At 58.0% G+C, this 14809-nt stretch overlaps 6 protein-coding genes across 6 annotated transcripts; 2 read left to right on the top strand and 4 right to left on the bottom strand.

Annotated features, from left to right (window-relative positions):
- The first annotated feature begins 312 nt into the window (after positions 1–312).
- On the top strand, positions 313–4226 carry BZA70DRAFT_277882 (nitrogen permease regulator of amino acid transport activity 3-domain-containing protein). The gene is made up of 2 exons (XM_064912521.1): positions 313–3319; positions 3386–4226. Exons 1-2 carry the CDS (start codon positions 474–476, stop codon positions 4164–4166), a joined length of 3627 nt encoding a protein of 1208 aa, XP_064768379.1. The 5' UTR covers positions 313–473; the 3' UTR covers positions 4167–4226.
- BZA70DRAFT_277883 (uncharacterized protein) lies at positions 4227–5241 on the bottom strand. Its single transcript, XM_064912522.1, has one exon. It carries the CDS (start codon positions 5081–5083, stop codon positions 4277–4279), a length of 807 nt encoding a protein of 268 aa, XP_064768380.1. The 5' UTR covers positions 5084–5241; the 3' UTR covers positions 4227–4276.
- A 476-nt stretch (positions 5242–5717) lies between these two features.
- Positions 5718–8167, top strand: BZA70DRAFT_277885 (MFS sugar transporter). The gene has a single exon (XM_064912523.1). The coding sequence runs from the start codon at positions 6187–6189 to the stop codon at positions 8104–8106; it is 1920 nt and encodes a 639-aa protein (XP_064768381.1). The 5' UTR covers positions 5718–6186; the 3' UTR covers positions 8107–8167.
- Positions 8168–10300, bottom strand: BZA70DRAFT_295146 (putative phytase). Its single transcript, XM_064914477.1, has one exon. The coding sequence runs from the start codon at positions 10240–10242 to the stop codon at positions 8401–8403; it is 1842 nt and encodes a 613-aa protein (XP_064768382.1). The 5' UTR covers positions 10243–10300; the 3' UTR covers positions 8168–8400.
- Positions 10301–10413: 113 nt separating this feature from the next.
- BZA70DRAFT_277887 (uncharacterized protein) lies at positions 10414–12565 on the bottom strand. Its single transcript, XM_064912524.1, has 2 exons — positions 11665–12565; positions 10414–11641 (listed from the first exon to the last, which is right to left on the bottom strand). Exons 1-2 carry the CDS (start codon positions 12409–12411, stop codon positions 10589–10591), a joined length of 1800 nt encoding a protein of 599 aa, XP_064768383.1. The 5' UTR covers positions 12412–12565; the 3' UTR covers positions 10414–10588.
- Positions 12419–14790, bottom strand: BZA70DRAFT_277888 (uncharacterized protein). Its single transcript, XM_064912525.1, has one exon. It carries the CDS (start codon positions 14720–14722, stop codon positions 12668–12670), a length of 2055 nt encoding a protein of 684 aa, XP_064768384.1. The 5' UTR covers positions 14723–14790; the 3' UTR covers positions 12419–12667.
- Positions 14791–14809: the final 19 nt, after the last annotated feature.

A 14809-nucleotide genomic window follows, 5' to 3' on the forward strand; every position in this document is an offset into this window, starting at 1 on the left:
AATGTTGTCTGCACTTTGTTTTTGTTTGTTTTTGTATTTATCGTTTCAACGTTTGTCTGTTATTCCACTTTGTTACAATATGCTCTGTCGGTGCCTGGAATTGACTAGGCGCACAGACTGCACCAAAGTCACTAGTTTGCTTAGCCCATTTCTCTTTTTTCATTCATAATTTCAAAATCGTCTATCGTTCTATACATATTGCTTATTCTATCTATTCTTATTGTATTGTATTCTCTTCTAAACATATCAATTGCATACTGAGATGGGATGAAAAGGCGAGGAACTCTAATTAGAATTTAAATATTGCTTAGGCAAAAGCCAACCGTCGGCTCAGCGCAACTGACTGACTGCCAGCTGGATAATCAACCAGAGCCCGGTGTTTTCGAGATCCCGTATTCGGATACATTTCCTCGCTCTGTTTGCTTAATCTACACAGCAGCTCTTCCTGACTACGAGGTGAACATCCAGACCTTATGAGCAGCAGTCGGGCGTCTGCGTCCGGCGGACCAAGCCCGCGTCTGCGCGGCATCCTCTTCGTCGTGACCACCCCCGGCGGACCGCAGTTCGTCTTCAACTACCCGCAAACCGAGCGACTTCCGAACAGCGGGTCGTCGGCAGCAGGAGGCGCGGGCGCGCGCGAGAAGCGGGAGATGAAGGGGGGACATCAGCATCAGCAGCAGCAGCAGATGGTGTCGCGGGCGTCGGCGCTGTCGTCGCCGCGAGTGCGGCCGTCGTCTGCTGCGTCGGATGGGGGACAGTCGTCGATGACTTTGGGCGCGAGATTGTCGAAGCTGAAACAGCAGCTTGATAGTCAGCAGCAGCAGCAACAACAGCAACAGCAGCAGCAGCAAGGTGAAGCAGGATCGAATGCGACGTCGCCGGCTTTCGATCCCGTGACGAAGCCGTACTACTTTGACTCGCCAGACTCGTCGCCTACTAGTTCGCAGTACAACTCCTCGGCCTCGTATTCGTCTGATGACGACTACGGCGACCGCGGCGCCGGATACGGATCGACCGCGAACGAGGAAAGCGGCGGCTGGAGCAGCGGCAGCGACGAGGATTACTACTCCCACAGCGACGAGGATATCGACCAATTAGACCTTGAAGCGAGCGACCGGGATCTCGATAGCCGCGGTAGGGGGACGAGTAAGCTGTTGTCGCTATCGCAGACGATCGCACTCGGTGCGGCAGAAGGGTACTCGTATTCGTCGTCGTCGCCGCGGAAATCGCATCATGGGAATCGGTCGACGTCCGCGAGACGGAGGCGCAGAGAGCGGAGGATACCGAGCGCGCCGGGGTCGACGGCAGGGTCGACGGCGTCTTCTGCGTCGCCGAGACGGCGGAGTCGCACGCCCGCTGGGCGGTCTACGAATCGCAAGTCAAATCTGTCGAATTCTACAATTGTCGGGGGCGCGAGTACCGCAGCGACTACTGGCGAGCCGTCATCATCCAACGCAGGCACGGCTGGTAGTGGCAGCAGCAGTCAAGTACCTTCACCATCACACCAGCGCGAAACGCCATCGGCCGCCGCCGCCGCGGCAATCACCTCGCCTCGCCTTGCGGCGTTGTCGGGGCTCGACACCTCTGCGATCGCAAACAGCATAAACATCCCCGAGATCTCGGCCGCGCTGCGCTCGCCGAACGTGACGCCGCTGTCGAATCCGAACACTGGAGCTTCGGCCGGCCAACGCGCGGGGAGCGTCAATCTCTCGCGGCGCAACAGTCTGGCAGATACCTCTGCGCCTGCGTCATCGGGCGGAAGTCCTCACCACGGGGTATCTACGCATTTCCACCCTCACCACCATCATCACCACCACGCACATCACTACCACCACCACCGCCAGATGGCGAGCGCGGACCTGGACCGCAACGACGAAGACGACGAGTCCGACGACAGCGGGGACGACGACAGCGCGAATAACCGCTACTCGCAGCCGGGCTCGAGCTCGCAGGTGGCCTGGGAGCGTGCGTTTGGGTTTGACGCCGAGTTTCTGGCGACGCTGTGTTGTCCACAGCGCAGTATGTGCGACACCAAGTTTGAGTTCACGGCCGACGAGCAGGCGTTCTTGGGCCTGCCGATGCATGCGCGGCCGGACGGGAAGTGGAAGAAGAGCGCGCGGGAGAGGATGATGCATTGGCGGCGGAAGCGGGGCGCGGGGTCGACTTCGGCGGCGTCGACGGGGATGAAGAGTATGGCGTCTGATTCGGATCGGATGGATGGGTATTTCGGGTACGATGATACGCTTGATGGAGATGATTACGACGATGACGATTATTATGAAGGCGGTGGGGATGACGAGGCTGATAGTAGTATAAACGCGCTCGAACGGTCGTTTATTACTACTAGTTTGACTATGGATTCGTCTTCGCAGGCTGCGTCTGAGACTATTGATGAAGAGCAGGAGGATGCAGATGGCGACAGCAGCGGCGCCAGGCGTTACTTGGGCGGAGGTGAGGATGATGCCGACCGAGGCAGAGCAAGCGAGGCTACGTCGTCGGAGTACATCAACAGCGTGTTTCATGCGTTCCGGCTCGGAGGAAAGAAAGAAGACTCGGGCGATGCGGAGGCTGATTTATCTTCGGTCGGCCCAGATCAATCGTCGTCTTCGGATTTCTTCTCAAGGGAGCAATCGAACGCGTCGTCGATGAACGCGAGCCCTGTGCTCGGCGCAACATCGTCGCCGGCGCAGCAGCAGCGCAAGTCTGTTTCCGAAGAAGGCGTCATGCGGATGTTTCACGTTGTGTTTGTGATGGATCCGCCCGAGCTCGAGTACCACGCGCGGCTGGACGAGATGTACAATTACGTTGCTGCGCCGCTGGCGGAGTGTCTCCGACTAGAGCAGCACCGGACGAACTACGTGTGGCAGCAGGCGCAGACGATTCTGCGGCTGCGAGAGCGGGCGGTCGAGAACGGGATGAGCCAGGACGAGCTGTGGACGATGACGCTGACAAAGTCGTCACTTGCGCTCGCGCTCGCGCAGGTGTACCTTGCGATTTCGGCGGGGTCGATTGCGAACGTGGTGATCAACGGGTCGACGCGGTCGTTCCAGGTTCCGATCACGATGCACTCTGCTAGCTTGCCGTCGATTCTGGAGCCGGTGAAGACGCCGGGGTTTTATCTGACGACGGAGGATTACTCTGATCAGTTTGCGGCCGTGAACGGGGCTGCGGATCGGGATCTGAGTCGGTATGCTGGACTGCCGTTTGTGGAGCATGCGGTGCTGTTGCTTGAGAGTGTGGAGAGGATATATAACGCGATGCAGATTGATGAGAGGAGTCAGTATGGGAGGTTTATTAAGGCGATTAGTCCTACCGAGTCGTATGTCTATGTGTTTACTACTTCTGCTTCCATATTATGGGCTAACAAGGGATTGCATGTGTTTAGATTGGCCAAGATTGCAGCAGCAACCGATATCTCGGTGAACGAGATTGAGACATATGCGCGCCATCTGATTTACTGGCGTCGTGCACGAACAATCATCCCAATCCACCGCCGCGGCATCTACATCGTCGCCCCGACCGCCCCACTCGCGAGTCTTCAGACGCACCGGCGGATCTTTGCGCGGCGGTTTCCGACGATGCCGTCGCTTCCGAAACTGCTGCAGGAGATCTCGGCGCAGGAGCCGCGGCCGTTTGGGAACCTGATTCCGTCGCATGCGATGAGGGATGAGTATCTTGATGCGCTGGCGTGGATGTTGCGGTATGGATATCTTGCGCAGGTGAGGACGTTTATATGGTTGAGGATATCGAGTTCGATTAAGAAAGAGGTGGCGGAGGATGAGCAGAGAAGGAGTAATGAGGAGGAAGATGAGGATGAGGAGGATATTGTGTGGAGTAAGAGTAAGAACAAGACAGGCAAGGAAAGCGGAGATGGAGCTGGATCTGCGGGAGCAGGTGCAAATACTAGTGGAGAGGGTGAGAATGACAGCGAAGACACGATACTTGGAGAGCCCGAGCGGGCGACTGTGCTCGAGCGGCGGTGGATGGACAAGATCGTGGAAGGACAGGGTGCGCGGACGGTTGAGCTTTTCTGGAAAGTGGCAAAGTACATGAATGGACGGGTTGCGTTTGAGGACGTGCCGGGGCACGAGGGAATCGAGAGACGGGATGTGCGCGGGTTGCTTGCGGTGGTGAAGGAGCATATTATTATTGCCCGGCATTGGTAGGCTGATGATGAGATGACAGGTTTTAGCAGCGGTGAAGGGCATTGTATATAAGATAATGAGTATTTCTATTATAGTAGATATATGTACATAATCTGCAGACGAGGTAAGGTTTAGACTCTTCTCGTCTTCTTGGGACGAACACCACCGACTCTCATCTTTGTGACGTCCATCACCCGAGTGATCTTATGTCTGACCGCCTGAGTCTCACGTCCCTCAAAGAGTTTGAGAAAAGCCGGGCGCTGCTGCGCAAAGCCGCGGAGTCTGAGATCCCACTCGTGGTCCATGTAGCCCATCTCGACGGCTTTCCTGACAAACGCGAGAGTGAGCCGGTACATAGCCTCGATCGAACCCTGCGCGGAGTTTTTGAAGCCGACGTAACCGGTCGACATCGAGATCTTGACGTCCTCGGCGGGGAAGGAGTAGAGGTTTCCGGTGTCCATGTAGAGCGAGGAGAGCACAAAGTGCGTGTTGCGGCGGGAGAAGGTCACGGTCCAGGCGTAGCGGAGGACGAGTTTCTTGACGGGGTTCTTCTTGTCGTGCATGACCGGGGCGGCGGACTGCAGCGTGGGGATATCCCATGTCTTTTGCACGAAGGCCTCGCCGAGCGCAGGTGTGGCGTATGGCGGTCGCATCGGACCGGCCGCGGCAACGGCTGGATTGGCTGCATCTGTGTTTGCCTCTTCGACGGGCGCGCTGTCGCCAACCGCGCGGCCAAAGGTGGTCTTCATCGTGGGATTGAGGGCATCAGTTCTGCTGCCGGGGCTGGAACTGCTGCTGGGGCTGCTGCTGCTGCTGTCGCCCTCGGCGAAGAAGACAGGTGTGCTCGAGAAGTAGCGGCTGCGGAAGAGGCTCGCGGCAGGCGCCATTGAAGGCATTGTAAGCGGCCGCAGCCGGCTTGCAATTGTCTGTATCCGCATCTTTATTTCTCTCTTGATCTGTCGCGAAAAAGAGACAAATGCGGTGGACTATACGCAAGCCTGAATCCCGGTGAACATGAAAATATTTGGACGCCGTTCCGAGGGAATTAGAGTTTGGAGGTTTAGTGCACATGAGTGTTGTGCGGTTGTGTCCACGTGACAGTTATGCAACTCACGTGACACTATAATAGGTCTGTAGTGATTTAGGTTTGTGGGATAACTTTATCCGAGACAATGACGCAGAAGGTTTATGAGCGGTGATCCCGTCTTTGTGGGGAGAAGAGAAGAAGAGAAGACCAGAGTATGGGAAGAGGAAGAGGAACAAGAGCAGAGGAAGAGAAGCAGCAGTCAAGAAGAACAGCAGCAAACAAGCAAATAGTCTACTTCTCCATCACATGGCTCTGATCTTCGCTCGCTCTCGGTCAGGCACTGCGCTGCTGCTCGGTCGTTGATGAGCTACAACAGCAGCAACAATGCCTGCCACTGACCATCAGAGATAACAACCAACGCTCACATATCACATTCAGCACTCGGCCTTCCTTCTTCGACTACGCCCTGTGACGGACGGTGAAGCAGAGGCTCGTCAAAATGCTGAAACGCCGACGACGTCATTCGCTCATCCGAACTCTTTCCGCTTCGGGCAAAAACTCAAACCCATCGCTGTGCCTCTCGTCGGTCGTTGTTCGCCTGTGGTTGCGCGAAGAACCTGCGCTGCTGCTGCTGCTGCTGCTCTGCCTGATCTTCGTCTGCTGCTGCCTGTTCTGATTCATGAAATAGTGCTGCTGTCATCTGACGCTCTGTTCTCTGTTTCTCTGTTCTGTTCCGCTGTTCTGGTCGTGACCACTGGCTTCTCCGCATTTCCGTCGGCGTGAGTGGGCGTCCTCTTCTCCGCTGTTCGGATAACGTCATATACTTCTGTCTCCGTTCTCCATCCTTGCGGTGACCTCTGCTGTACCGTACCTCGCTCTGCTCCTTGTCCGCCTTTGGCTTTCGGATCCTATCTGCAAACTCTCTGATCCCGCCTATATATATAACTATGATCATCCCTACCCCGCCACTCGCTCTCTTCCCCACACTCTTCTCTCCCTTGCTGCAAACCCACCATGTCGCAAGCAAAGAAATTCGCCCCCTCGGCATCAAATGTTGAAAACTCCGCCGCCGTCGTCGACACCTCCTCGACCTCCTCTGGCGTGGACCACTCCCGTCTGCCCCGCGCTGACGACGACACAACCCTGCGCGAGAAAGACAACCTGAACGGTCTTGTTGATCCCAACAACCCGCTAATCGGAATATCCGAAGAGGAGCTCCTCGCCTCGGCTACCGCCTACGCCATGGAGCACGACATGGAGGACTACGTCGACGAGTTCAGGAAAGGTGCGCTCATCGCGCAAAACCCGGCTGGTCTAGGTAGAGACATCAGCATGCTCACCGACGCCGACCGCCAGTCTCTACTCTACGAATACGAGCACCGCTGGTCGCAGCCCAAGGCGCTGTATTCCCTCGTCGTCCTGTGCTCGCTGGCGGCAGCCGTGCAGGGTATGGACGAGACCGTCATCAACGGCGCGAATCTGTTTTACCCCTCGCAGTTCGGCATCGGCTCGAACTCGGACTACGACACCTGGATCGTCGGACTGGTCAACTCCGGTCCTTATCTCTGCTGCGCGGTTATCGGATGCTGGATCTCGGGCCCGATGAACAACTTCTTTGGTCGCCGGGGAACGATCTTCATCTCCTGTCTGATCGCGGCCGCGACCTGTATCTGGGGTGCGTGCACCAATACCTGGTGGCATCTCTTCATCTCGCGGTTCTTCCTCGGTCTCGGCATCGGCGCAAAGTCCGCGACTGTGCCCGTCTACTCTGCCGAGTGCACGCCCGCCGTCATCCGCGGCGCGCTCGTGATGATGTGGCAGATGTGGACCGCGTTCGGGATCATGCTCGGCTACGTCGCCGACGTGGCCTTCTACTACGTGCCCGACAAGCACAACATCACGGGTCTCAACTGGCGCCTGATGATCGGCTCGGCCTGTTTCCCCGCGATCCTCGTCTGCGCACAGGTGTTTTTCTGCCCAGAGTCGCCGCGCTGGTACATGGGCCGGAACCAGCACCGCAAGGCGTTTGAGTCGATGCAGGTCCTGCGCGGCAACGACCTGCAGGCTGCGCGGGATGTGTATTACATGCATGTCTTGCTCGTGCAGGAGCAGGAGCTCAAGCGCGGACATAACCTCATCCGCGAGCTCGTGACGATCCCGCGCAACCGCCGCGCCGCGCTCGCGTCGTGGATTGTGATGTTTATGCAGCAGTTTTGCGGAGTCAACGTGATTGCGTACTACTCGTCCTCGATCTTCCAGGACTCGGGCTTCTCTGCCGTCTCGGCGCTGCTGGCCTCGATGGGGTTTGGTATCATCAACTTTCTGTTTGCGATCCCGGCCGTGTACACGATCGACACTTTTGGTCGCCGGTGGTTGCTCCTCGTCACGTTCCCGCTCATGGCGCTCTTCCTCCTCTTCACCGGCTTCTCGTTCTACATCCCAGGCGAGAAAGCCCGCGTCGGCTGCGTCGCGCTCGGAATCTACCTCTTTGCGATCGTATACTCGCCTGGTGAGGGCCCCGTCCCGTTCACCTACTCCGCCGAAGCCTTCCCGCTCTACATCCGCGACCTCGGCATGTCCTTCGCGACCGCAACCACCTGGTTCTTCAACTTCATCCTCTCGCTCACCTGGCCCCGTCTCCAAAAAGCGTTCACAACCCAAGGCGCGTTCGGCTGGTACGCGGCCTGGAACGTGATTGGTTTCTTCCTCGTGCTGTTCTTCGTTCCAGAGACGAAAGCGCTCACGCTCGAGGAACTAGACCGTGTCTTTGCGGTCCCGACGAGGACGCATATGAAGTACCAGCTCTCGATGGCAAAGTGGTTTGTCAACGCGCGGGTGTTTGGCAAAAAGGACGCCGTGCGGCCGCCGCCTTTGTTTGAGCTGCGGTATGTTGCGCCGGTTCGAGATGAGGATTTGGAGAAGGGTGCTTATTAAATCATTTGCGTTGTTTTTTGTTTTTACATGTGACATTTACCGAGTATACATACATCGTCTCTAATTTAAGAAATATTTATGAATTTTACACATTCACAAGCACAAACTAAAACTATAAACAGTAAAACCCACCACTTTATCTTACTTCAACCCACAAAAAGTATTCTTATTTTTATTCACCTTGTCTTCACGATGGATAGTGTATCCAGATGCATCACAATGAAAAATGTATGAGAGATTATGCCGCTGTCGAGGCACAGAGATGTTGTCGCTTTCTTCAGATTTTTAGATGGATTACTCATCCAGGGGCCTGTGGAACTCCGGTGCGTTCTCCCACCCCTTTGGGATTCCAAAACACGCGTTATCGTAGTCGACCTTCTCGGTCGCGATGCGGAGGGCGTCGATGAACGTCGTCAGCGAGCAGAACCCGTCTTCGTCCGCCGGACACTCGCCGACGCCGACCAAGGGCATCACGCGGCCGTTGAGTTTCAGACGGACCATTGTCTCGTCAAACTCCGGGCAGTCAATCAGTTCGACGTAGAGTCTTGCGCCGAACGGGGTGAGCCGCGAGGCGACGAACAGGCGCGGCTGGAGAAGGGTGTCGGATGGTAGTTGGCCGAACGGCAGGCCGAGCGCGGTTAGGATCGCGAGGATGATGGTGTCGTGGGTCATGTCCATATAAAACAGCTGGTCGAGCGGGAAGGTCTCTTCGCTGCTGGTGATGGTCACGTTGATGCTCCCATAGGGCTCGGTCAGGAGATGGCCTTCGAGTCTGGCCTGGAGCTCCTTGAGCCAGCCCACGCCCTGCGCGGCACCGACCGCCGAGCCGAGCGAGGCGTCGCCCCAGAACTCGAGCGCGTCGCGGTACTCGTAGCCGTACCATTCTTTCTCGGTGAAGAGCTCGCAGAAGCGCGAGTATCCGTACGCGGCGGTCTCGTACGCGCACATCGCCATCACGGAGTAAATGTCCATCGGGGTAAGGTTGGCGGTCGGGAGCAGCTTGTTGAGGCGCTCGGTCGCGTCCTTGAGGAAGATGTTGACCCACTCGCGGTAGATGCGGGAGCCGATCGTGAACCGCTTGGACTGCGAGTTCGGGCACGAGTAGTAGGACGCAAGCGTGTTGTTCTCAAACGCCCGCTCGGACATGTACACCATCTTGTACAGGTCGTCGTCGTCGACCGGCGCGTTGGGCTCGCCAGAGTAGATGCCAAAGAAGCCGGCCGCCCAGGCGTGCGCGGAGGTGTTGATCCGCGACTGATCGGTCGTCCGGAGCACGATCTTTGGTCGCGCGGTACCGTTCGGGTAGACGTTCAGTGTCGGGTGGTAAAACATCTCGCCCTTGTCGGTGGCGTTGAACAGGAATCTGCCGTGGGTTTCCCAAAACATCGAGCCGGAGGTGAACTCGGTTGCGACTCCGGACGCGAGCAAGAGTTCATCGTTCATGGTCTGGCGCCAGTCCGAGATCCATGAAAGTTCCTCGGCAGGCTTCTCGGTCATGCCGTACAGCTTCTCGGCCATCTCGTTGATCTTGTCGAACGCGCCGCCGGTAGGGTACCGCTCAGCATGGCGGTGGAGCACATGCACCTGCTTGAACGAGCACTGCGCGTGTGGCAGACCGTAGTATCCCTTGCCGGCCATCTCGCTGATACCAGGCCATGCCTTGCCGGTCTCGTAGTAGGGCGAGAGCGAGCCCCAGGACTGCTTCATGTTGAACCCAGATGCGAACGAGATGCCTGTCGGCGCGGCGATCGGCGAGGCGTCGCGGGACGGGGTCTTGGACATGCGCGAGATGAAGAAGAAGACGATGAAGAGCACGACGGCGGGAACGATGAGGATGACAATCAACTTCTTGAGCGCGGGCTCGGTCGCGGCCGAGCGCACTCTTCGGAACCGCGTCGGCGTGGACTGCGTCGTCGTCGTCGGCGCAAGCTGCTCGGCAGCCACGGCCTCGAGATCCGCCTCGAGGTCAACGGTGGAGCCGTTGTCGGTCGTTGTCGCTACGCTGGGCTCGGCGCTGGGTGTGGACGAGGAGGAGGAGGATGTGTCGACTTCGGTCGAGGACCGCGGCAGGGCGGGCTGGCCGTCGTGCAGGAGCGGGTCATAGTCGCCGTTGTTCTTGCGGGTCTCGTTTGCCATTGCGGAGAGTCTGGCAGGTACGAAGGAGAAGAGGTTGGTGACGGTTGGTTGATAGCAGGAACAAAGGGCTTTGGTCGCTTCGTTTCTTAATCTGCGCCGCAGCAGAAGTGAAGTAGTTTTAGAGTTTTGTGGTGCTAAATGTGGATGTGTTTGGTGCATAGCACAAATGCACACAACTTTAGACTGCTCTGCAGCATCCGAAAAGGGGAATTGTCATATGGCTCTTATCTTATCTTAATTCAACTACCTGTCCCCACAACTCCACCGTCCTAATACTCCATTGCACCACCCCGCAGTCCTGTAGAATCATCACACTGTAAAATCATCATAAACACAACGCAAAAAATCACTCGTCAGCTCGCATACCCCAGAACGCCCGTCTATACAAAAGATGCTGTTCCTGCTGCGCCCAAGCCGTATCCCCACTCACCATCTTTCGCGCCAAAAGCATCATGTCCGGCGCCTTGCCCACCGCCCATCCGCCGGCCAATCCGCCCAATTCCCACGCGCTCAGCACGCACGCGCCCGCGGCTTCGACAGACTTGCTCTTTGCCAAAACTCTAAACCCCGTGAGTCCCAGCATCGCGAGGAAGACGTAGTGCGGCACGTCGCCGGCGTCTTCGAATGTCGAGAGGAAGCCGAGGACAGCGCAGGCGAGGCCGGAGGAGCCGTTGATGGCTCTGAGGAAGAGTTGGTTGCCGCCCGCGAGCGCGCGAGGGAGGAGCGCGGCGGACACGGTGGTGGAGACGAGGCCTGCGCCGAGCACGGGGCCGAGCGCGGAGGGCGCGACGAGGAACTCGGTTTCTCGCGAGAGCCAGACGAGCGCGAGCGTGGACGCAAGGAAAGAGGCGAGCGTGCGGTGGCTAAAGTGCGCGAGCACGAGCGAGAGTTTGGGCGTGTTGGCGGTCGACCGGGCGGTGAAGCTGAAGATTGGTAAGTTCACGTAGCCGTACTTGACGAGTGTCTTGCGCAGGCTCGGGAATGACAGTTTGCAGGCAAACACGAGCGTCGATAGGATCGCGATAGTGGTCGAGACAGGGTAGGTGTGTCGCTGGCGACGCGAGCCGCCGCCGCTGATCCACTCGTCGTCGTCGTCGGCTGCTGGGGACATGCTCCGCGCGCCGCCCTTGCTGTCCTCGTACTGCTTGAGGACGTAGTATGCCGTGCCTCCAAGACCGAGGCCAAACGCGCCAGAGACAAGTCCGAGGTACAGCACATATCCGTACCTGTACTTTGCAAACACGCTCTGCGCAGGCCGTACTCGCCCGCCATCTTTGTTGGTGTCTGAAGACTTGCTGCTGCCCTGCTGATCGACGGAGCTCACGAGCGGATCATCCGGCGACGGATAGGACGTCGGGATGCCGAGATAGCTCGGTGCTTTCTCCGCGCTCGGTGCGTTCTGCGGGGGGCAGAGTCACCGACTTTGCTGGCCTCCTCGGTCTTGCTCGGCTCTGCCTTTGCCTCTGCCTTTGCGTCCTCCTTTACCTCTGCCTCTGCGTCTGCCTTCGCATCAGCCTTTGCATCGTCAGCGGCACTCTGATTGACCTGATTCTTGGCTTCCTCAAAATCCGCCATCATCACCTGCTTCGCCGCATCCTGCAGCGCCATATAAAACACTCTAGATCTCGCCCTCGCGTCCTCAGCAACACTCTGATTACGCTTGTCATCGTGCATCGCATCATACAACCCCATCTCCGTCATCTGCATCTGCTTCGCCGCGTTCTGAATCGCCGTCTTGAAAATAATCGCGTATTTCTCAAACGGCAGATGGACAGGCACCACCCTGTCATCCACCGCCAGCTCAAACAGCACCGTCTCGTCGTCCTCGACGTCCTCCTTGTCCGCAGCCTGCTCAGCTGCAGCAGCAGCCATCTGCTTCTTCTCCCGACGTGACTCCTCCTGCGGCGCACGCACAGACTGCCCCCTCTTCACGCGCACCGGCTGCGGCATGTTCGGAAACACCGGCTTCTGCGGCGGCGGCGTGGTGTTTGGGCGGAAGTCGATGGTCGAGGCAGAAGTGCCCTGCTTGCGGTTCTGCTTGCGGACTTTGTTGCTCGCGTGGCGGAGGCTGCAGGGGAGGGAAGGGGCCGAGGAGCGCAGGATGAGGCGGCAGATCACACGCGCGTCGAGGCGGGCGGACGGGGTGATTGGCAGGCGGGTGCACAGCATTGCGGTATGTACTTGTAGAGGAGGATAAGAACAGATCAATGGTCTGCGAGCAGTATATAAGCAGCAGCAGCAGCAGCAGCAACAACAACAACAGCAGCAGCGGTGAAGTGGAGTTGTGGAGGAGCGGCGTTGGGAGTTTGGAGGCGGCTCTTCTCCCAGCTGCTCTTCTCCCAGCTGCGCCGATAACGCGACTATTAAACCATATTGAAGATGCCTTAGCTATTACATTACATTAACTATCAATAAGTATATACAATCACTCCTCATCAGGCACATCCTCCAGCACAACATGCCGCATCGGACTCTCGCTCCTCTTCCCCTCCTTCTTCAGCTCCTCCACCTCCAGCGGGACCTTCACCTCGTTCTCCTCCTCGCTGTCCAGAAACTCTTCCTTCTCCTCCCCGCTGTTCTTCTCCAGCAACACCTTCCCCGACGCCTTCTCCGCCTCCGGCACAAACACCTCCTCCACCGTCTCGTCTCGCGAGATCGGCTGCGACGCCTGCACAATCACTGACGTGTCGTCCTCGTCCTCGGCTACCTTCAGCGGCACCTTCACCTCGTTCTTCTCCTCCTCGTCCAGACTCTCGTCCTTCTCCTCCTCCGCCCGCTCGAGAATAACATCCTTCCCTGCCTTCTCCGTCACAAAGTACTCATCCCCCTCAATCACTTCCTCTCCCGGCCGCGGCATCTCCGCGCTCTCCTCCCGCTCCACAATCTCAAACTCCTCGTCCTCCTCGTCAGAGTCCGACGGCGGACTTAAAATCTTGTCGATCTTGTCCGCGGTATCGACAGCCATCGTAGTCACCTCGTGCTTCATCTTCCGCAGCTCCTGCCGCCGCGCCTTCACCTCCTCGTCCTCGCTCTCAGACTCGGGCGTGGTCAGCAAGATGTCGTCCAGATCAGAGTAGTACTTCTCCAAATCAGACTGGATCTCAAGCAGCTTATGCCTCTTCGCCGTCTCGTCTTCCTCGGCAGAAATCTTCTCCACCCGCGAAGACGCATCAAGCACTTTTCCGCGAATCGCCGCAATCTGCATCTCAATCACCGCAAACGGCGACTTGGCCGCCTCCGCCGGAATCTCAAACTTGGGCGGCGGCACAGACGGCTTTGCATGCGCAATCGTGTAGTGGTACGGAGGTCGAGTCGCGGTCTCGGGCTCGGCAGGGTACTCTTCCTCGAACGGCGTCTTGGGCTCGGTTGCGGACGGCTCAGCAGATTCCGCAGCGGCGCCGAAAATCATCTGCATCAGCTCGTCAAACGACGGCGCGGTCGTAGGTGCTCCTTCAACTGCTTTCGGCTTCTCCATCTTTTGCTGCTTCGCCGGCGGTTGATCGGCAAGCGGTGACGCGCCCTCTGAAGGTCTCTCGCGCGTGCTGGAGATCGGCGTAGACGGTCGACCCTGACTCTGGCTCTGAGCAGAAGCCGAAGAGAGATCAGCTGCGCCGCCAAACAACGCAGTCAAGAAATCCTGTGCAGACTCGTAATTGACGTCCGGCACAAGCTTCGCGCTCTTGCGGTCGAACCCAGCCATCGAGTCCGCGCTCGGCTTTGGCTTGGGTTTTTCCTCGTACAACGCATTCGATCCACGACGCGAGCCGCGCTTGATTGCAGAGGGAGACGAGCTCGAGTAGAGCTCGCGGGGTTTGATGCCCTGCTGGCGAAGGAAAGCGGAGATCGTGCCCGGGCGGATCGGAGTCTCGTCGCTCTCTGAGGCTTCAGAGACTGACAATGCCGACGACTGCTGTTGCTGTTGCTGTTGCTGTTGCGGGTAGTGAAGCTGCTGCTGCTCGTCCAAGAGGCGCTGGAATGCCTCTTTCTGAAGCTGCTGCTCGGTCTGCTGCTGCTCGGTCTGAATCTGCTGCTGCTGCTCGTATCGCTGCTGAGGCTGCTGCACGAATCGAAGAATACGCTGAATCTCCGCGTCCTTCATCGCCTGCTCCTCCTGCTGTTTCCGATAAACCGCATACCGCAGCCTCTGCCTCCGCGCAATCTGCGCCTCCCGCTCCGCCAGCGCGGAAAGAAACGCAGCCGCCTCGGCCTGCTCCTCGCGCTCCTGCTGGCGCTGCTGCTGCAACGCGCGGATGACGAGGTCCTGCTCCTCCGCGATGAGGTAGGTGAGTTGGTCGCGTTTAGCTGTAAGTTGCGCCTGTTGACGCGCGAGCAGCTGCTGCTCGAGCGCGAGACGCTGCTGTTCTCGCTCGAGCGAGGTCAGTTGGGCGATGTAATGCGAGAGGTGCGCGCGGTGGGCGGCGATCGTGGGCGAGACGCCTGATCGGGGCTGATCCGGGACGATGTAGATACGGCGGTCCATTGATTGTTATTAGGAAGTGGTGAAGAGTGTCTGAAGAGCAGTAAACAACAAGAAGAGGAGAATAGGAAGAATCGATGGAGATCAAAG

The sequence above is a fragment of the Myxozyma melibiosi genome, assembly GCF_037950935.1.
Source record: "Myxozyma melibiosi strain Phaff 52-87 chromosome Unknown BZA70scaffold_5, whole genome shotgun sequence".
In the NCBI taxonomy this organism is placed as follows: Eukaryota; Fungi; Ascomycota; class Lipomycetes; order Lipomycetales; family Lipomycetaceae; genus Myxozyma; species Myxozyma melibiosi.

What these genes read in the sequence shown, in the direction of transcription:
- BZA70DRAFT_277888 (XM_064912525.1), bottom strand. Translation starts at nt 14,722, where the DNA reads ATGGACCGCCGTATCTACATCGTCCCGGATCAGCCCCGATCAGGCGTC.
- BZA70DRAFT_277883 (XM_064912522.1), bottom strand. Translation starts at nt 5,083, where the DNA reads ATGCGGATACAGACAATTGCAAGCCGGCTGCGGCCGCTTACAATGCCT.
- BZA70DRAFT_277885 (XM_064912523.1), top strand. Translation starts at nt 6,187, where the DNA reads ATGTCGCAAGCAAAGAAATTCGCCCCCTCGGCATCAAATGTTGAAAAC.
- BZA70DRAFT_295146 (XM_064914477.1), bottom strand. Translation starts at nt 10,242, where the DNA reads ATGGCAAACGAGACCCGCAAGAACAACGGCGACTATGACCCGCTCCTG.
- BZA70DRAFT_277882 (XM_064912521.1), top strand. Translation starts at nt 474, where the DNA reads ATGAGCAGCAGTCGGGCGTCTGCGTCCGGCGGACCAAGCCCGCGTCTG. An exon ending in GCGATTAGTCCTACCGAGTC is followed by an intron (nt 3,320 to 3,385) that starts GTATGTCTATGT and finishes GCATGTGTTTAG; the next exon opens with ATTGGCCAAGATTGCAGCAG.
- BZA70DRAFT_277887 (XM_064912524.1), bottom strand. Translation starts at nt 12,411, where the DNA reads ATGCTGTGCACCCGCCTGCCAATCACCCCGTCCGCCCGCCTCGACGCG.